This window comes from Meleagris gallopavo, chromosome 7 (assembly GCF_905368555.1).
Source record: "Meleagris gallopavo chromosome 7, MGAL_WU_HG_1.1, whole genome shotgun sequence".
Taxonomy (NCBI): domain Eukaryota; kingdom Metazoa; phylum Chordata; class Aves; order Galliformes; family Phasianidae; genus Meleagris; species Meleagris gallopavo.
In genome coordinates, this window is record NC_139410.1 from 24,878,813 (window position 1) to 24,900,593 (window position 21,781).

Here is a 21,781-nt window from a genome sequence, read left to right on the forward strand (position 1 = left end):
GGGGAAAATACTTTAAGTGTTATGTATTTTAGATACGTATTTTTTAGCTGGAGCGTACAGCATAAATGCAGTGGATTTTATCGTTGGTAAATACAAAAGGTGCTAGGACCTCAGTTTTTTTAAAAAAAAAAAAACAACAACAGCCACATAAAAATGAAACTTACTGGTTCACTTACTTACACTTGCTTTTCAAGAAAAAAAATTACTAACGTTGCTAAACCTACACTTCCAATCTATTCTACTACAGCAGCAGATTTTTTGAGATTCTAAAAACATACATATATTTTCAGGTCTCCAACTCGTAGTTTCTCCAAGCAGTTTGTTTTGTTTACTTGGAATCCTTAGAGCATTGTCGGTGTCTAATAATTGTTCCACTTCGTACTTTCTATATTTTGGTGTTTAGATCTCAAGAAACTCCTATAGATGGGCAACCTCCTGCATTACCACCCAAACAATTTAAAAAGAACAGTTGGAACCAAATTCATCATTCACACTCACAGCAAGAACTGGATAACCACATCAATGAAACATTTGATGTTCCTGCATCTCCTGAAAAGTCCACAGTAAGTTTTTTAGATCCAGTTCAGTTATTCTGCTTTTTGTCTGAATGATTCTACTCCTTGTAAGCTTGATTCTGATTTCAGGGATGTGCCACATTTGTGCATTACATTGCAGCATTTCATAGAGGTGAAGAATGGCTTAGATTGGAAGTTCCAAGCCCCATTTTATGTACCATCTCTTTGCTAGCTGCTACCATTTTCCACCTACTGGAGTGGTTCTTTGTCTTTTGTCACCAAATGACTACACAGGATAGGTTTGCAAAACATTTTAGTCTTTATTATAATACTCAAATTTTCTCCACTTGTAAATGCTTCTATTATTTGATTTATTTGGAAAGTCATTTACTGTCAGTTTTAAAGAAGACACTGAACTGAACTGAACTACTGCTAGTTTGAAAAATTATTTAATCTAGCTTTTATCAAAAAGCTGACACTAGAACTTCCTACCAGCTTCTAGAGTAGTTAGGAGAGGATTTCTGAGTCTGTGGTAGTATATCTGATCAGGATTTACAAGAAAGGAATACATTACCAAGGCTCTAAGGGCAAGGAATGTGAAGATCTACACAAATTTTTTTTTCTTGGGCATGTGTTAGATGACTAAAATGGTCAGTTGATTATAATCTGTCTGAACCATTTCTGTGCTTTAAATTTTTTTTTTGTCCTAACAAAAGTTTACAAGTGGCTTTTGTTTTTTTTACGCTGATATGGGACAAGAAGCATTTTGCAGCATAAGTTTAGCATTCAGATGTAATAAATACTTCATAAACAGTTTCAACCTTAAGTGCAATTATGCCAGCTCTCAAAATTGATATTTTAGAAATGCCTTTAGTTAGTTTTATATTATATTGTGAACTTCAACCCTAGGATGTTCTTTCAGGCCTTGTTATAAAGTTAAGATTCCCACAAAATCCATACTTAATTTCATAGCTGGAGTTTTAATAAAACACACAGAAGTGAAACTTAAAAGTTATGAGCATTTTTGGAATGCCATGAAAAGTTTGCTTTAATTAAATCATGAAATAGTTTCTAATAACTTCGTTTCCTTTTCATGCTTACCTGAGTCATAGTGAAGTTGTGTTTTGAAAAACAACTACTCATCAAGTCATCTGGTATTCAGTTATCTGCACCAAATTGACAAAAATAACTTTCAATAGTGTGGTTTTTGGTTTTTTTTGGAACTCCCTTTAGTTCTCACACAGCTGTGTTGGTTTTGCAGAATGAGATTGCTTTTTCCGTGTGCCTTGTCACTGTGATTGTTTGCTAAGGGCCAACCAGTTACATTCCTGTTGCTCTTCTTAAGGCATATCTTGTAGTTGAAGATATATTTTAGTCTGACTGCTTTTTGTTTTGGGTCCTAGAGAAAGAAGAACGTAGCATGACTCTTGCATTTTGTGAAATTAGAAATTTAGGATTTAGAGTGTGGGGTTTTTTTCTATCCAGAATGCACCTCAGGTTCCTGTACCACTGAAATCTCTTCTGTTGCTCCATCTCAAATATCTCAAGGATAATCCTCACCATTTTGACTTCATTAAACTGTCTGATTTCCTTTGCCTATTTAAATAGGGAGAGTCCATACTTTAGCAGGATAGGTATGGAAATGGCAGCTTTTTCTTCTACCAGCAGTCCTTAAGTATCCAGTCTGAGAATATGCAGACATGTTTTCAAACAGGTGTGGTCAGGAGTCTTTTCAATTAGACAAGTTAATGATGATATGTAGTTTTCTCTCTGGATTTTTCATTATAAAATGCTCCACAAAATTGCTTGTTAAAGTGGGAAGTAATTATTTTTTTTTAATCTGAGGAATGGAATGGCACAAATCTTGCCACACCTTGGTTCTTGTGCAGAATGAACAATAACCTTCTCATCAACATATCTTAGGCTGCTACTTTCATTCCCCAAATTTGTATCTTTTCATTGCTACGAATGTGTTAGAGGAAGGTGTGGAGTGGTTTTACTTTAATTAAAAGCACAAAATATGTGAAACCAAGTCGTTTTTGTTGTTGTTGTTGTTTTGAACTTTTATACCATTTAGGAATACTTGCTTTCCTTTAATAAATTGATGATTTTTCTTCCTCCCTGAATATGAATCTTATACTTTGTGTAGTCGATGCTGTTAAATGTCAATGAAGCTTATATGTCATAGAATCAGAATCACAAGGTTGGGAAGGACCTACAAGATCATCTAGTCCAAACCAGTGTCTTCATGGTTTGGATGATGAAGTATTATTAAAAATACTGGGTGGTATTCAGCTTGTGAAATAAATAGTAATGTGGAACAAACTAAGAATAATTTCAATGACAATAATTTGATTTTGCCAAGTTATGCAAGTAGCATCCCCAGTATATTAGTGGATCCCATGACAAGGTTTTTCTGATAAAATAACCAAAAAACCCTACTCAAGTTGCCAGAGGTTGACAAAACTAATACTGCACTGTGGAAGAAATAGGACAGGGGATATAGAACCAAGATTTGTTTCTGAAATTATTCCTGCTTACTACCATCATATTGCTGTTGTTAGGGGGGGAAAAAAAAACACCTCAATTTTCTTCTCTCTTTTTTGTAATAATATATCACATTTTTACTACAGGCTTTTCTCTGCTGTCTTAAGATTCATTTAAGTAATTTAAATGAATTTAAATTATTTCCACTTAGTAATTTGTTTTTCTTAGGACTGTTTGAAGCCTGTTTGTTCTATTATTATTCTTATTTGAGTTTGCTTTGACAGAACAGACTTGTAATTTGTGTCCAAGATTTCAGGTGTATAATTCTTTTTTCTTTTTATGCAAAACTCAAGCAAGGTATTTGTGTTATTTGATGTTTTCTCAAGTGTCTAATAGCAATTACTTTATGCAAAATAGGAAAAATTATTCTATACAGTATCCTCGAAGACTATGCTACCTTTGAACACAGAACGTAGTAATAGATATCTATGTTGTTTGCTTTTACTAGCCCAATGGTGGTGTTCCCCATGACAATCTTGTTATGATCAGAATGAAACCAGATGAAAACGGAAGGTTTGGCTTCAATGTAAAGGTACAGTCACCTATTTCTGTTTTGTGTTTCTTAAGTTCATTTTCTGATTTCTTTTATGATTTGTGACAAAGTGAAATTTGTTTTTAAAGGGTGGATATGATCAGAAGATGCCAGTAATAGTGTCCAGGGTAGCTCCAGGAACACCCGTAAGTTACCGAAATTCAAACTAGTTGTTATGTTTGTCTTTGAAGTATGTGCTCAAAACTGGTAGTTATTTCTTAGGTCTGTGTAAGATATAAAATAAAAATTCTTTAATCCTCAGAAAAATTGCTTATTTTGCTGCCAGAAAATTGGATCTGCAGATGTTCAGTATGCATTGCTGTCATCCTAAAAATGCCTATGCTTGCCGATTTTTAGTATAGTCATTAATATAATTCCATAGGAATTACATGTGGACTTCTCTGTTAAAAATAACTAAAACAGCAAACGCAGACACCTCTTATTCAAGTGACAGTGCTGAATAAAACCATGACTTAGCTTAAAATTGGGCATCATCAATCATTCATCAGGTCTGACTGTTGTTACTGGTGACAATCAGTAGTGTCCTTCAAAGTAGGCACAATGTTCTGTCAAGTTGATTGCCAGAAATACTGATCTGGTATTCAGCTGATTGAAGCCAGCTCTGCTTATGCCTTTTAGAGTAAAGCTGACCATCTCTTTGCTAACATTTTAAAAAATATGTTGTTACATTTCATGGTAGAACTGTGGTATTATTATTTTTATTAGTTTGTTCGTCTTTCTGGGATTATTTAGACTTGTGCATTGTCTTTGGTCATTGCCTTAGTTTTGTCATTACAACTGTAGTATTTCATAACTGAAGCATTTAAGCTTATGAAATTGATTTGGACAATTTACTCTCTTCCCTTCTAAGATAAGAAGATCCTGCTTTTTTGGTTGTCTATATGAAATTCAGAAAGGGATGCTCAACTAAGCCTTCTACTTTAATGGAAGAAGCAGAGTAACAGCTACTGAAGATATGTTAAAATGACAGTTTCTTCCCAGTGACAAATCAGAGTGTTTGAAGGAATGACACCATCTCATGTATAGTGCAACACTCAGATTTGTTTTCTGAATACAATGCAGCAACCATAGCAACTTGGCTGTAGGATTCAAATTAGATGAATATAGATAAAGTTGCTATGTTAAGGTGGAAACTTGGAAACAGCTCATTTTACACACTTTTTTTTGTTTGTTTTTTAACACTGCAGGCTGATCTTTGTGTTCCTCGTTTGAATGAAGGAGACCAGGTTGTACTGATCAATGGCAGGGATATAGCAGAACATACCCATGATCAAGTTGTTATGTTTATTAAAGCTAGCTGTGAGAGGCACTCAGGGGAACTTGTGCTCCTTGTTCGACCCAATGGTGAGTGATTTGTAACTAAAACAAAAAGCAAACAAACAAAAAAGGCATCTTAATTTGCTAATCTTCATTTTGTGTCCTAAGATCGAATGCTTATCTCTTAGCAATAACTTGTCAATGGAAGTGCAGCAACACAACCTACTGTACAAATTTTAATTGAGTATGGACTCTGAGAAGCTGTGCATAACTAGGTATAGCTGATTTAAATCCTACTGTAATTGTCATTGATGTTAAACAAAAGTCCAAGAAACTGTATGCATATTGAATGCAGTTTCTGAGGCGACCCTCAGTTATTCCTTTGAAGAAAAAAGAAGATCAAAACCACAGAAAAACAGTAACCCAGTGTTTGAATGACTCTGGAGTTCCATATATGCAAAATCCTTCCATATGTTCTTAAAATAAATCAGAACAACTGGTTAGATTTCTGCTTGATGAGACTTAATAGAAGAAAGTGCTAAAGTCTTGTGCAATATATTCATGCACTCTTGGAGTGTTGCCAGCAGGTGGTCACTGGGTTTAATTCTACTCAGCATCCCAGTTATAATACAGTTACACAAGAAGGGCAAAATGAAAAATAATGATGCTCAATCAGAATAATCGAAATGTAATATAACGTCATAAACAATTTTTTCCTGTATTCACTGATTAATGCTTCCCAGTTCGGTGTGCTCCTGTTCTGTATGCAAGTTTTCTTGCAGTTTTTGTATGTTTACTTTTTTTTTTCCCAGATAAAATCATTAGTTCTGTTTACCAGCTTACTAAATCAGTATCCTCTTATGTTGGTTATCTTTGTATTCCGGATAAAAATATTCGAGTTGTAGAAGTGAGGAGTTGCCAGATCTCTCCTTCAAGGTTATGTGATTTTGGTTAAAGAGAAACTTTATGACAGCATATGTTTGTTATGTATAGTTGATGATTCATATTGTTTTTCAATTTGTTTATAGACCAAGCAAGTGCGTAGCATTGATGGTGTTGTTATGGCATGTAGCAGTGCCATTATTTCTGGAGATGATCTATGTGTCTTGCCCTATTTACAGAGGGCTAAAAGAATAAATTGTTCAAACTGAAAAAACAGAAATACAACTGTAATAACTATAGAGGTGTAATGTGTGGATCTGGGATTAAGGAATGCACCAGATAAGGTAGCAGGTAACAGGAAGTTTGATCAAAATTTCAACAGTCAATGAAATACTTCTACTTAAAATGACAATTAAACCACAATAGTTATGTCCTGGATAGTAGTAGTCAGTAAAGCCTGTACGCCTGTGCTAGTGGGGCTTAAAATCACTGTGTTAATAAATGCAATTTTTTCTACAGGAGGAATATGTCTATTTTGATGATTTATCATACAACTAAAATTAGGTCATTTAATTAATTTTATTTAAAGACATCTATCTAAAACCTCCATAACTGTATTTGTTACAGCTGTCTACGATGTTGTGGAAGAGAAGCTGGAAAGTGAACCTGACTTCCAATACATCCCTGAGAAATCTCCACTTGATGGTGTCCATCAAGATGATAATGCTCTGAGAGAATCCATGATTCAGCTAGCAGAGGGGCTTATCACTGGAACTGTTTTAGCTCAATTTGATGTGAGTACTGCATTACCTGAAGCTAGCTGTGTGCAAGTTCCAACTCTTTTGGGATAAGTAATAATTTTAAACAAAATGTCAGTCAAATTTCAGTATAGCCAGCATCTTTTAGGAAAATATTTGATTTAACACTTTCAGAGGAAAAAAAAAAAAAAAAAAAAATCAAGCCTTGCAGAGAAACACAGCAGAGTTACAGCATAGAATAACTGATCCAAATACACTTCAAAATTGTTTCAGTTTTAATATCTTTATTGATTGCTTGCATCTTTTTATGATTGTCAGGGACCTATGCTTATATAATACTTTTATAGGAATGAAGACTGAAAAATGCATACCAAAAGTCCTGTTCCATACTCAGATCTTCGTTCTTTCCAAAGTCAATGTAGAGGCTGTGACAGCTGAACTTCTGACATTTAATGGACAATTTCAATGAGCAAATGTAAAATTAGCAATGGAAAACACAGCTCTAATCTTACATGTAACAGAAGTCTTCATAAATAGTTAATTTTTTGACATACTTGAAAAGAACAGTGCCCTTTCCATGGTCTCCTAAGGCACTGATACTTGCAGTTTTTCTTTAACACTAACTTGTGCTTTGATAATATTCCATCTTCTTTAACACATGAGATCATATGACTAAAAGCAGAAAGAATTAGGTTTATAAAACACCGCAGCACGAATTCCTTACCAGAGACCTAAAGTTATGTATTGCAATGTATATCAATAAGGCCTTTGGTAACATGTACTTCTTACACCTAGAATCCTTTTTGCGTTATACATGCCTCGTATATTACATTGCATAGGTTCAGACAGGAAGCTCCTCCAGTGGAAGTTACAGTTTTGCAAAACAGTGTTCTATAAATGGCTTCAGTGTGTAGCTTTGAGTCAAGAAATGTATGGATGTGATGAAGTGATCCCATAGAATAATTCATAGCGCTTTGTTTTGAAAAAAATATTTCCATGTTTCTTAAAGCTGTCTTTGTTTAATAATTTATGTTCTAAAAAGTATTTCAAGGCACATACTGACAGGTATTTTGCATCTCTTATGATCTCGTCTGTTTTCTTTTTTCTTTTTCTTTTGTGTCTTCAGCAACTGTATAGGAAAAAGCCTGGAATGACAATGTCTTGTGCCAGATTACCTCAAAACATTTCCAAAAATAGATACAGAGACATTTCGCCTTGTAAGTATTTGTGTGTTTGTGTTCTAAAAGTATTTTACTGCAGTTAGTAAATAAGTAACGTTTTTCTAAAAATTTTTTTCAGATGATGCTACACGGGTTATTTTAAAAAGTAATGAAGATTACATCAATGCAAATTATATAAATGTGAGTAATGCTTCTAAAAATTGCTTCTGACATAAAGTAATTTTCAACTTTTCAATGGAGGACTTTAATTTACAGAAAATAAATTTTCTGTGACCTAGCTCAGGCTAGAATAATAAGCCAGTAATCGGATGGTTAGAAATGTACTGTAGGTTTACTTATTTACTAATGCCTGGTGGCAAATACTTTCTAAATCAAAATAAACATGCAAAAAAACCCTCGGAAAAAATAGCTGTCTATCGGAGTAATGCGTTCTTCTTAATGGATTGCCAATGTGGCAGTAGTGGTCAACACCAGAAAAGTCTAATCTAGAAGCATATATTAACATCTGTTTATTTACTTCTTATTGTCAGTAGCAACAAAAAAGTACTTTCCTCCTCCTACTTTACTTCCCTCTGTGTAAAAAAAACAAAAAAACAAAAAAACAAAAAAAAAAACAAAAAAAAAAACCAAACAACCAAAACCACAGAAACACCAGCACCAAAAAAACCACAGATGTTAAATTCCAAAATTACTGTTTAAAAACTAGTGTCAGAAAGTCAAAGAATGACATTTTCTTACCTTTTAATTTTCAACCATTAACTGTTGGTGAATTCACTTACATGCTCCCAAACATGTGTATGGTTCCTTGCATTAATTTTGAGTGTCAAATTGTGTCAACTTCCAGTTGATAAATACTCTTTAAAACGACTGACTTAAAATAAATGTATTTCATGTACTGATACTTCTATTAATTGTATTAGTCACTGAACACCGATGCCTGACAGATATTCATTCTCATGGCGAATGCAAGAATTAAAACAATCATTTTATCTTCTCTTAGATGGAAATCCCTTCTTCCACAATAATAAACCAGTACATTGCCTGTCAAGGTCCATTGCCGAACACTTGTCCTGATTTTTGGCAGATGACTTGGGAGCAAGGCTCATCTATGGTTGTAATGTTAACAACTCAAGTTGAACGGGGCAGGGTAAGTAAAAGATTCTCTTCAATACCACTTGCATAATAAAAATCTGTTGATGATTGCTCTTTAAAAGATAAGTGGAAGATAATATTACAGTGTACTACAACCCTTTTCATAAGGGCAGTGCATTCTTAATGGTGTTGTGATTATTGTTCTTACATTTTAAACCTTTTGATATCATTAAAATAGCTTAATGAAAACTTTGGTGCTGAGATGTACTGAAGTCCAAGTATTTCTTAAAATAGTTTGTACGTACTGCTTTGACTCTATTGTCAGAATAGTCTTTTTCTCTCTTCTTTGAATGAGGAAACTAAGAAATGTCATCAGTTTTTGTAATTAATTCTTTCATATGTAGAGATGAATTTTAATGCAGCCCAATGGAGCTCTGTACTGCTGAGAGCACATCTGAATGGCTGTGCTTAAGGGAATCCTTAATAAGGTTGAAATTAAAAAAAAAAATAATAAAATTCATACATTGAGAAGAGTTGAACATCTGTTTACTTGGCAGAGGAATCATTGTCCTTTCAGTCTTTTTCATTTAAAAAAAAAAAAAAAAAAGGAAATGGAGAGTTACAGATTACTAGAAATAATTACAAATGGTTCTGTAAAAAACCTTAAGGTGTTTTTATTTGGTTTTTAAAGCTATAGCTTTTTCTTCATAGTCTCATTTGTTATATAGCTTTGTCTCTTAGAGATGAACAAAACAATAAAATATAGTGATTCACAGAGTGTAATTCCAGAGCTAGCAGGTTTATAGTCTGGTGCGTTCACAGTAGTGCTGAATGGTTGTGTGTGGACAGAAATTGACAGGCTAGAGTAATAGTTTAGTGGAATTTCTCATAGTATAGCATTTCTTTTGAAGGTGGATTTACGGAAGGTGATGGGTGTTCTGATCAGCTCAGACTGTAGTTCAGCTGTCGGTATATATCCTAACTTCCTAATAGCCATGTATTTGCTGGGAGATCAGGCCTCTAAATGCAATTAAAGAAATTGGATGGGAGTTGCAGTGTTTTTGAGCCATTTTTCAACAAGTCAATGTTAGCATGGTGCTGCCTGCTCCCAAATGAACATGATTAGAGGGAGTTTCAGTACAAGTGCCCTTTTAATTTGAATTTTCTTTGCAGATCTGCTAAGGACAGACTTGCAATAGCAGTTCTCTGAGGTTCTCCCACCCCCTCAATAATGACATTTGTGGAGCTCTTTGGAGAGCTGCTAAATGATGAAATAAAAGGACTTATCTGTCTTATACCCATAGGCAGACTCCCTGCTCTAAAGCTGATCATGAGGCTTCTGACATCACTATCCCACTGCATGCCGGGATGTCTCAGTGGAGCAGGAAGTCTGCAAATCTGGCTGCTCTTAAAGAATCGCCAGGTGGGTTGGAAAAACAAAAGTACACTTGAGCTGAAATGACCTCTCGAGTTCAGCAGTTAAGCGATTTATCTAAAAATCTTAGGTTTTGAACTTTTTATTCACGTTTAAAGGTTTTTTAAAAAAATCTTTGAAGTCCCGTCTGCACCCCCCTAATTCCTGCAGCAACATTTTTGTTGCTTACTTTCTTTTTTTATATGTTCTTTTCCCATATAAATGTGTTTTGAGAAGATTGTGAGATTATATGAGGTCAGAAATACTTATAAAGCAGCATCTGTGTCCCTCAAGTGTTAAGATGAGATAAGTTATTGATACATTTAAAAAAAGAAAAAGTTCTAATGAAAGGGAAAGGCATTCATCCACAAAGTGGATCATCCACTAAGGTCAATAGCTGGTTCATGTGTCCTTTTAAAGAGAAGCAGGAGATCTCCACAATAACTTATTTTATATGCAGTAGTGAAACAGTGTAGTCTATTTGGTAAGTAAATCAATAATAGTGACAAAATTGTTAAAATATTTTTTACTGAACAATGGCATAAGGAATTCGCAGGAGTGAAAATAATGTGAATTTAAACACAGACATCTTTAAATATATGTTGGCTTTAGGTTAAATGCCATCAATACTGGCCAGAGCCATCAGGAAGCTCATCGTATGGGAATTTCCAGATTACCTGCCATTCAGAAGAAGGAAATCCTGCTTATGTCTTTCGAGAAATGACACTGACTAATCTGGAGGTAACGTCATAATGTATATTTTTAAATATAAATCTGTGAAATCCTCACAGACTAGATAAAACTATCTAATTAGACATTTTACATCTTGATGTCATATGTGCATAAATAGAACTCATTATTTCTAATAACCTTTAGAAAACTAATCTTACTGCCATGTACTTACTGTGAATAAGTTCTGCTATGTAATAACAAACCTTTTATTAGCAAAATATTACAAGGATTCGATTTCCATAATGGTATTAATTGGTACTGAGTCAGATTAAATAATGTGATTAAATCATTTCTCATGAAGAGTATTACTCATGTCTTACATGGCCTGAACAAATAAAAAGAGTAATTAAAGAAGTGGAGAAATGTGCTATTCCCTTGATATTTTCAAAGCATCAGATACTAGCAGTATTTCAATATCACTGCTGAAAATCAGCCTTTTTAGTGGTAAACAGTCCTCAACTCCAGCTTAGAGACTGAATGAAAATATATGGAAGATAAATCCTGCTGAGATTCATTAATTGATATCAGCATTGAGATGTAAACCAGGACTTTCTAGACAGAACAGCGTATTTCACCAGCTATCATTTTGGTCTCAGAATTTCACCAGCTATCATTTTGGTCTCAGAAATGATCGAAAATCTTTTTCTGGAATTTTGTTCAGGTACTCATTTCTCACTGCTTGGGTTTCCAGATGAGATGCCAGGTTTATAGAACTGCCTTTTATTCAGTTTTCAGTTAATTTTTTTTTCCTGGATGCTGTTGAGACAGTTGCTCATTTATTACCGTTGGTGGCATCTCTGCAAATGATTCCATGCTGAAGAGTAATTTGGTGTATGGTAGCTTCTGTTCTTTGAAATGCTGCTTTTACTCTGTGCGTCCTGCCCCCTTCACTAAGCAGAGGCATGTGATAAATGTTGGTGATATTAGAGCAGGGGGATGTGGGAGAGAGCGGAAAACCTCTTGCATCTTGTGGAGTATGCTAGATAAAATTAGAGGCAGATAAATCCAAAACCAAAACTGGTGTTCACATAGTCTGAACAAAGGTTTGGAAGTCCAGTCTTTCTCCTCTTCACCCCTGTTCTGTCATTTGATGGAACCATAGTAAAACTAACTTAACAGAAAGATGCTAAAGAATTTGGCTACTTACTTTTACATCTGGTGCTTAGAGCATTTGTACCCTTGAACTGTTTCACTGTTAGATGGAGTGACTTTTTTTTACTTGCCTTTTTTGTTCTTAATTAAAAAATGTAATTAGAAAATCCAGGATGAATAGTAATTAACACTTACAGAGATTGATAGCTTCCAGAAGCTACTTTTATTACAGGTGCAAGTTGATGTAAATGTACCATTATTTTTTTTTTCTTTCTGAAGCCTGAACTAACCTTGAATAAATCCTGTGTTTCTGATAGAAAGAGGAAAGCCGCCAGCTGACCCAAATTCAGTACATTGCATGGCCTGACCACGGGGTTCCTGATGATTCCAGTGATTTCCTAGACTTTGTGTGCCTCGTGCGAAAGAAGCGGGCTGGCAGAGAAGAACCTGTTGTTGTTCACTGCAGGTACCCCCCCCCCTTTTTTTTTTCTTTTCAACTTCACTAGATCACACAATTGAAATCGTTTATTGTTAAATAGTTTTTCTTTGCTTTGTTGTTCGAGTAAAAGTGTAACTATAATGTGCTTTGCAGGTGACAGGAGAACTCAACTTTTACATTAAGCAATTTTTATCAAAATTGTGATCATTTTTAATAAGCAGAAGTTGGGGTATCAACATCCATGAATCCGTATGGAGGTCTTGTCCGTTTAATTTAAATGCTTATGCTAATAGATTATATAATAAATGCAAGGAGAATGGTGAAATACACTTAGGAAACTTTTCCTTATGATAACTACTTTGCAAAGGTCTGGAATAGCTGTACAAATAATCCGTAGCAGACAGTATGGATAGTAAATGCAATGAAACAACACTCTCAAGTCTGCAGACGTTTTAGGCTGCATGTTGTTATGATGAATACAGTAGGATAACGTTTTTTTTTTCTGGCAATAAGTCACTTTTGTTGTGAATTAAAGTAAGTTATTCAGATTTCTATCCAAATTTAATGTTCGTGTGCTTTTCTTATGAAATAGTTTTCAAGATAATGTAAAGCAACAAAAAGCTGAAGTTTTTGTTACATTGAATTTAAATGTAACTTGAGGTTACATTTACTTCAGTGATACTCGTATGAAATCTAAGTGAATTCAGAGTAGTTAAACATTTTATAATATATGGCAGTCTGAACACAGAGCTGTTGAAAGGATACTTTAATCTTTATCCTGTTTACAAATCCATAACTTCATGCTAAATTAGTGTTTTTTCCTGCTTTATCATTGCAGGGCAGTACGAAGTTGAGTCACTTTGAAGTTAAATTAAGATTATCTATAAGCATTCATCGGTTTTATTTCTAGGGCACATTTTTCACTTGTCTTTAAAGGAAAAAGTATAGCAAAAAATATACTTAAGGAAGAAATGTTGTTGTTCAAATAAGGCTGAATGTATTCTGTTCTCATAAGTGATCATAAGCAGATGCTTCAGGAAAAATAAGATCAGAACAAGGTTTTACAGTGCTTGTGCCCTCATACTTGCCCAGCTTACAAATCACTTCATGTTCAAGTCCCAGTACCTGTTATGTTTGTCTTTAACAACCCCAGTGCCTTTCTTCTACAAATGCATTCCTGTTTTTTCTTTCTGAGCTCTTGAATTCCTGTGTTCCTGTCCTTTGGCAAAAGGTTCTGCAAATCTGCATCTACACCTTCATTTTTCTTTTGATTTTATTTTAACAAGGCTCCTTACAGTTTAGCTGAATGGTTTCTAATTCTTATTCTGGAAGAAATGGTGAGCCCCCCCACCCTGTTCCTGCCATTCATGATTTTCTTACCTTCTGCTATGTCACAGTGTTCCACTTTATCAGTCAGTGGTTTCTTTTACCAAGCTAACAAGTCATAGCTTACCTGATATATATCATATGGAAACTGTATCATACTTTCCATCATTGCTGTTGCCCTTCTCTGAATCTTTTTAGGTAAAATGAATCATCAGGATTCTGACAGGTACTGCTCTTGTTTGCATTTAATGTAACATTCTACATATAAATTTCATGTGTGTAAATTCTAGAGATGTAAAATGCCACTGAATTTTGTGTAACTGGTACCTTTATATCTTGTCATGTTCATGACATCACTGACACACACAGTAGCTTTGATGCCACCTTCTGGACAAAGATTAAAGTACTAATTTGCCCAGATTTAATTTGAGGTTATGCTTCAAAATCAGAGCAGTTAAGCTTTAAACAGAAAGTTTATGTGAAGTAAGTTATTTAAAAGCATGAAACGATAGCTGTACAATCTGAGTTAATGGTGATGTTTGAAAATATGGATTTGGTCTTGTACTCAAATATGAGAGAACATTGCCTTTCTACTTAAAAACTGCAGCACAAATTTCTTGGATATGAAAAACTTGACTTTGAAACAAACCATTGATGTTCACAGTTAAATATTCAGTTTTTAAGGATTTTCGACTCAGTTGTAAATATGGACCTGAATAAATATGTTTGTTGAAGTTCCTCTTCAGAATACTGACAGTTCCACACTAATTTTTGCTCTTCTCAAGCAGGATGGAAGCTTCCAGTGACAGGTGGCTCGTCTAACCTTTGTCCTCATAGTATGGGATCATAGAGATCAGTCATGAGAATCCTTAAGGAGGAAGGACGATACAGCCCTTAAATGTGAGCTACACTACAGACACTTTTGTTTATTAGGGTTTTTTCTTGTTTTGACAGTGCTGGGATTGGACGGACAGGAGTTCTCATCACTATGGAGACAGCAATGTGTCTCATTGAGTGCAATCAGCCTGTTTATCCATTAGACATTGTACGAACCATGAGAGATCAAAGAGCCATGATGATCCAAACACCTGTGAGTACCATACTTGCAATTCTCTGTTGAGGAAGAGTCTTCATGCATTTGAAAATGCTAGTATTTCCCCTGGATCGATTATGTTTGTTTGTTTTTGAGATAACTGCTCTGCTTCCTTAATATATTCTATTTCTGAATTCTAACAGGTTTAGAATGCAGTTAGAACAGAGATTTTATTTTAACATGTATCAGTCAGACGATGCTTATTTCTAAAAGCTGTTTGCTTTACATTTTTAAAAAGTGCATTAAAAGTCAAAATACTCAGCTGTGCTCTCTTTCGTAGAAAGTCTTAGAGTTCTAGCTATTCCATTTTTTTTGACCAATTAGTTTTTTTTTTTAATTCAACCATTGGTTGTACAGTTTTACTCAATGTATTTACTATTTAAAGGGAAAATATTCTGAAGGAAAAAAAGGCACTGAGTTCAGTGTCAAATCTCTTCCACAGTTACCCGAAGCTAGTCAGTCATTGCAGTAATTTCAACATGCCTGTTGCTGTTCCTCTAACTAAATTTGAAGACACCTTCAGTGTTCCTCAGAGGGAAAAAATATTTAAGCCTTCACTTCTCAGTCATCTGGAGTATGGCACTGTCCTAGTATTCATATTCCACTAAAAAAAAAAAAAATATTATTCAGGAAGATGAGGAAACATGAGAAACAATAGAAGATGGCCTTTGCTTTTTGTGATGGCTATATAATGAATTTGTACATCTCTACGGCATATTTTGAGAGGAAGAGACCTTTGTTAGTAAAGAAGGGGAGGTGCAGGGGTAAGAGTTATCTATGACAACTTCTTTTGCTGCCTTTTCCTGATTTTTGCATTTTCTGAAATATCCCCTCAGTGCCCACAAGATGGCTCTATGCGTGGTTCTCTATGCTCTATGAAGAGAGTTCAGAAAGGTTCATTTAGTGAGCACTGGAGGCAAAATGTGTATTCTACATGAATATGTCTACCTTTAAGTATTTTAATTTAGATGCAACAATACAGCACATAATGATTGCATTGTTAGATCTATTGCTGTGTCCATTTAAGATCTGAAACCAACAATTACTGCATTGAAAATGAAAAGGCAGGATGGTTTTTTGCTGTATTTAATGACTGGGGTTGTTTTGTTTATTTGTTTTTTGGAACTACTATTTGTTTAAAACAAGGTGTCTTCTATGCATGCCAGTGCTAGATTTGAATATATTGCAGTTAGATGTTATATAATGTTAAGAAATTGGGTATGGGCCTTCTAAAACATGAAAGTGTTTTTCCTCATTCTGAGAGAGAGGTGCCAGTAACACGCCAAAAGTAGTGCAAGCATGAAGAAGTGCTTTGCTATAGTTTCTAAATTCAAGTATATGGAAACTTTTTGTCAGTGAAACTGCAACAGTGAAATGAAGGGTAGAAAATAACTAAATAGGAGAATGTTGTAAGAACAGGATAGGTGAGTATGTATTTCTAAGTGCTGTTCATTCTACTGTTCTGCTGAGAAACAAGATATTCTAATACACAGTTTTCACTGTTCCATGTTTCCTAAGCTAAGTTTGAAGCACAGTTCTTGGCCTGCTAAGAAAATAGGATAGGAGATACTGGAAGCTTTTCCTGCTTTCGAATGACCTATGGTACAAATTTGTTTCTTTTCAATTAATTGAATCTACTTTCCTTTTCAGAGTCAATACAGATTTGTATGTGAAGCTATTCTGAAGGTGTATGAAGAAGGATTTATTAAACCTTTACAAGCATCACCACATAAATAAAGAGCAAAAAACCTAGGATACAAATTGAGGAACCCTGTTCTCTAAATAATGAACTGGCAGCATTCTTTGTGCCATAATACTGCTTGCAGGAAATGATAGTGAAGTACAGCAAAGAATTGACAAAGGACTTTGAAAACTTCAGCACTGTTGCACTTTACATTGAAACAAAATCAGTCTCTGAAACTCTTCTAATCTTCATCTGTTTGAAGACTTTATTTTCGTGCTTTGCTCCGAACAAACCATAAACTGAAAGAACTAATTGTGTTCAGGGTAATCTACGAGATTTCATTGTAGTGCCATATACTGCGCTTCTGGTTGAATTGCTACAAACAAGGCTTGGAATTATTTCACTCTGTTTTACACCCATGTCTCTTAAAAATGAAAAAAAAACAAACGAAAAAATACACTAAGCCATGGTCTTTCTCCAGTGCTAGGTTTATTTACTATGTACAGACTCTCACTGTTTTGTTTTTTACAACATTAGCAATATTGCCGATACTAGATAGATACACACTGCCTACTGATGCAGCACACTTTGTCCTACACCCTTCTTAGAGACCAGCTGGTTGTTAGAGGAGAGCTGGCGTCCGTGTTAACCCAGCAGTAGCTGCATAATGCCCACTTACCAGCATCTTGTTTTAAAAAAAAAAAAAAAAAAGAAAAGAGAAAAAAAAAAAGGAAAAAGGAAAAAAAGAAAAGAAAAAAGAAAACAATAATAATAAAAACTTTTAAAAAAAAATAAATAAACAGCATTTCTTTGACACAGCTTGTGTGTCATACACTGGTGTATTCTGATTCATGTGACTTAAGATTACGTGATGGGAGCTAGTGCATGCATTGTCTTAACCCCTTAAGTGCCTTGAGACTTACAGCGTACATCCAGTGAAAGGCACTCATGATTCTGTGGGGGTGGTCTTGTCCTGTTGTGTTTATCTTAATGGGTTCAGATTTTAAAAAACGGCCCTTGGTGCTTGGAGTATGTTACTGCAAGGGGTCATGGAAATACCATTCCCTCTTTCCTTATACAATTACCTGCGTGCTACGCTCAGTAGCAAAAGCACCTCTGCCAACTTAATGAATGAGCATTGTTTGCTGCTGTGTTGTAATTACGTGAAAAATCTGACACATTCCTTTATTCCTTACAACTAGTAACTTACTAGCAGCCTGCTATGAAATGCTAGTAGGTCATTAGAAGCTGACACTTTGTTTTATCCTTTTATTGAGAATAGCTGTCTTACTCAATTAGAACATAACTCTTTAATAGCACTGATAATTAAGTTGAACTTACAATCAGATGTGATTTAATTCCATTATTTGCTAACCAAGTATTTTTTTTAAATCCTCATAGTTGATTTCAAGCCATTTTCGTATAGGTCTGCCTTTTATTTTTCTAATTGTTAGGGGAGGGTGGGAAGGGAGGCAAGCACTATGATGCTGTCCCACAACTCCTTTAATTCCGTGATGGTCCCAGTCACCCTCTGTCATGCTTGTGCAAAGTTATTCCAGTTGGTATGGGTTGCCTCTTATTTAAGTAGGTATGAGATTTGTAACAAATGTCTGATACAGTATCTGAGCTCACTCTAAAGACACAGATAGGTCCCAGTTTTTAATGTTTTTCCAGTGTAGGAGAAACCCAAGTCAGAAGCAAAGTGTCCGGTGTAATATACTGTAAGAAAACAAAATCAGTCACTTCTTTGACTGCCCTGCAACAACATAACTCTGTGTCCTCTATTTAAAAACCTTAATTTATTGGTTTCCTGAAAATGTCTATCCAGTAATTTTTGTTATAAGCTATATAAAGCATAGAGCTGGAATGGAAATTTCTACACTAAAGTTTTTAACTATTGAATAATTATATAATATACGGTGTTCTGTGGACATCTGAAAGAGATCAGCTATGAAATATTAAGTAAAAAGGGATTCAGGCAAAGTGAAATCCTGGCTTACGACTTAGTAATACACATGAACCACAATGCCAAATGGAAAATATAGTTTTAATTATTTTTAGAATACAAAATAATACTAGATGGCCTGTGGCCCTGTTACTTATATTTCTAGATTTGATGCCTAAATCAGTGTTTTTCCTGAAAAATGAATCTTACAAGTATCTCTGGATCTGATAAATGGAAAAAGAGTGATAAAGTAGCTTTAATCTCAGTTTCATTTTAAGCCGCTTGCAACAACAACAACAAAATCTTCTGTATTAAATTTAAAGCTTTAACTTTCATATGATGAGATTATTAGCTGAGATGCCAGGTAACTGGAAGCTTAAAGTCAGCACTTAATATCTAAAATGTAAAATAATTCATCCATTATATCAAGTACACTTTTTTCACAGCCAGATTGTAAAGAAAAATATCATTTACCCCATTTTTTCCTGAGGGGAATGAGAAACTAAGTTTATAGCAACGTGAATAGTGTTGGTATGTCACATATTTAACTATTGCTATGTGAAGCTGCCAAAGCAGTTTGAGTTCAAAATACCCATTTATACCACAATTAAATGTGGGATATTTACTGCTCATCTGTTGTTACTGTTCTGATTACAAATACAGGCGAGAATACAAACTTAGAATCTTCCTCTGCATTGACTTAAGCTGATCTGCTGTTGTGTATTAACTAGCTGCACTGGGGAAAAAAAAAATTAAAAAAAAAAAAAAGAAAGAAGCAAACTCAGCTAATTGATCATCAGTTAAACAATGGCTTTTTGGCTTCTGGAAAGCCAGCAGAATGGGAACCAAAAGCTGCTTGGGAAAGAGAAGGCTGAAGCCTTCCTGCACCATAAATCATTCACTCAGATGTTTGTACTTGTGGTATAAATGGCCTTCACGATATTTTTATACGGCCTAAATGAATAAATAAATAAAATCAAAATGCTAAATATTTAACTTTGGGTTATGAAGATCTGTATCATCGTTCAGACTTTCTGAAGAAGTTTTTGTATGTTTCATGCTGTACAAAACATGAATGTATCTTTCAGACGAAATGAACTGGATGTGATTGGTGTTACGACTGTTGGACTTGACGAACAATTATTTTCATACCAATTGAATAGGAAAAATACTGGGTGGGTGGAGAAAGAGTATGTTTGTAACTCTTCCATGATATACAGATCCAGCTTAAAAAAAAAAAGAAATAATGAAGTTTCCGTTGTAAATAAGAGCAATATTATGAGAGTTTTTGCCAATGTATAACATCGAGATTTTTTCCTTTTCAGTTCAAATTCAAAACTACCACAACCATCTCTTGTTTAAAGTGGATGTGAAGGTTTTTCTGTTAGCAGAAAAATTTGAGGTTCTTGAGAAGGCTTTGCGTGTTTTGGGGGGCATTTTTAACTTTTGCTAAATATGAAATAAGATGCAGGTAAATCACCGACAGATTGTCAGCCAATTCCTTCTTAGAAATGCTGCTTTAGATATACAGAGAGCTGAAAACTTAATTTATCCTGAATTTGAAAGCATTTGGTGGTTTAAACAGTGTGCATGTCTGAAGCAGTAAGCCACTGCTTTTGTAAGTTCTTTTTTAGCTCCTACTTCTGAATAACAGTTTGGTTTTATTACACCACATCTAATGCTAACTGAAGGTTCTTCTGTGTTTCTCTGTTAAATCTTGGAAGCTTACATCTCATATAGGTAAAATATATCTAGAATAACTGATTGTGTCCTGGTGGACCACCCAAGGGAGAAGGGGTGAGAAAGCAGTAGGGAGATGAAGGTATGTGAGGAGTTTGTTGTGGAACCTGGCAGCTTTCCTTGGAGAGCTTCTGAAAAGCTCTGTGGTACCCACGGAGGCCAAGACCCAGCAGTACTGCCCAGGGAGATGGGAAGTAGAGAAGGTCCTGCAATAGCGATGCCAGATCTCCAGGCGTGCTGTGGAGCTAAACTATGTGATATTTTTATGTTTGTGTAGGTGTGTGGGCAATGGTTGGTGGCTCAGGGAATTAGTATGAGCGTGAAAAATACTCTACAGATGCACCATCCACAAATCTCCACGCAAAAGCGGGTTGTCCCATGCTTACGGTGTAGTTGTAACTGTAGAGCTGTTACTGCAGGCCATCTGAAGGACTCTCAGTCCTGAGGATAAAGGGAGGAATTGGAATATTGTCCAAATTTAAGATCTGTTTATTAGGATTTTCACACAGGACAGGAATGGTCCCTTCTTATGGCATTTGCAGTCTTTTTGTACTGTGCAAGTCCCCAGCAGCTAGATGTGTTTGCTAATTTTAGAATCCACCTTTTACCTTGAGTCTGGAAAAGCAGTTTTCCATTGTTACCTTCAGTGCTGGGGTCAAATATCAAAATCTGATAAAAAGATGTTCATTGATTAAATGTATATCTTGCATGAAATTGCACAGACTGTAATTAGTGGTGACTGGGGAAGCTGTTAAAGGAAAAAAGAGAAAAGAGTCTGTTTTAATGCAATGTTTTGTCCAATCTCATTTATCTCTATTACTGCCACACTTCAGCTCTGTGCTAACTGCTACCACAAGTGTGCATCTTCAGTAGCTTCTCCAGCTACAAACTGCAGCAGTGCATAACCTGCAAGCTCCAGCTGCTCACTGAAGCATCACTTGCTCATTTAGAGCTCAGTTGGTAAGAGTTTCAGGAGAAAAAAACGCACCTTTTTCAATAAAAAGTACGTCCTCTTTGTTTTCTCCAAGCCACGTAGCCTAATAAATGTACTAAAATATCCATCATTCCTGTATTCTGTAAGATGAAGTTTGGTTTCATGGGCTGGCTGACAGTTTGCTGGTGGTGCTATTTCATATTTAGCAAGATCACGTGTTTTAAAGGATGATTTTTCTCAAAGTGTTTTGATGTTTGAATAGTAGCACTTTATCTCATGCTTACTACTGACTGAACTATCAGAGAAAAATAAATTGGGTTTGGAGAGAGATGCGCAATGGGTTTCTGTGCGGAGATGATTTGGGTTACACCGCGGTACGAATGCTTTCAGCTGCTCCCAACCATGTCTGCGTTATTGTTCATGTCATTGAGGGCTTTTCAGAAAACAGATTATTAACAACTAATGGTTTCGATTTTCCTGTCGTAAGAACATAAAAGCTTGCATTTTCAAAAAGTGCAAATAGAAATACAGGGTACTGGTACACTGATCTGTGATCTCTCAGCTGCAGATTAGCTACGTTTACTGTAGATGTTTCTG

At 35.1% G+C, this 21,781-nt stretch overlaps 1 protein-coding gene across 11 annotated transcripts in view; it reads left to right on the forward strand.

Moving 5' to 3' along the window:
- PTPN4 (protein tyrosine phosphatase non-receptor type 4) overlaps nucleotides 1-21,521 on the forward strand; it is a 129,277-nt gene extending 107,756 nt beyond the window's left edge. For 10 of the 11 annotated variants that reach the window (XM_085227541.1, XM_085227537.1, XM_085227546.1 and 7 more), the window contains 12 exons: nucleotides 404-563; nucleotides 3,511-3,594; nucleotides 3,684-3,740; nucleotides 4,803-4,959; nucleotides 6,382-6,548; nucleotides 7,639-7,729; nucleotides 7,812-7,873; nucleotides 8,694-8,840; nucleotides 10,812-10,940; nucleotides 12,341-12,489; nucleotides 14,743-14,878; nucleotides 16,532-21,521. In XM_085227541.1, coding sequence (XP_085083667.1) covers nucleotides 404-563; nucleotides 3,511-3,594; nucleotides 3,684-3,740; nucleotides 4,803-4,959; nucleotides 6,382-6,548; nucleotides 7,639-7,729; nucleotides 7,812-7,873; nucleotides 8,694-8,840; nucleotides 10,812-10,940; nucleotides 12,341-12,489; nucleotides 14,743-14,878; nucleotides 16,532-16,618 — 1,426 coding nt within the window. In that variant the 3' untranslated portion in view covers nucleotides 16,619-21,521. Of the gene's footprint in view, nucleotides 1-403; nucleotides 564-3,510; nucleotides 3,595-3,683; nucleotides 3,741-4,802; nucleotides 4,960-6,381; nucleotides 6,549-7,638; nucleotides 7,730-7,811; nucleotides 7,874-8,693; nucleotides 8,841-10,089; nucleotides 10,209-10,811; nucleotides 10,942-12,340; nucleotides 12,490-14,742; nucleotides 14,879-16,531 lie in introns of those variants that run through there. The other variant, XR_014884253.1, reaches the window with a different exon arrangement.
- The last annotated feature ends 260 nt before the right edge of the window (nucleotides 21,522-21,781 follow it).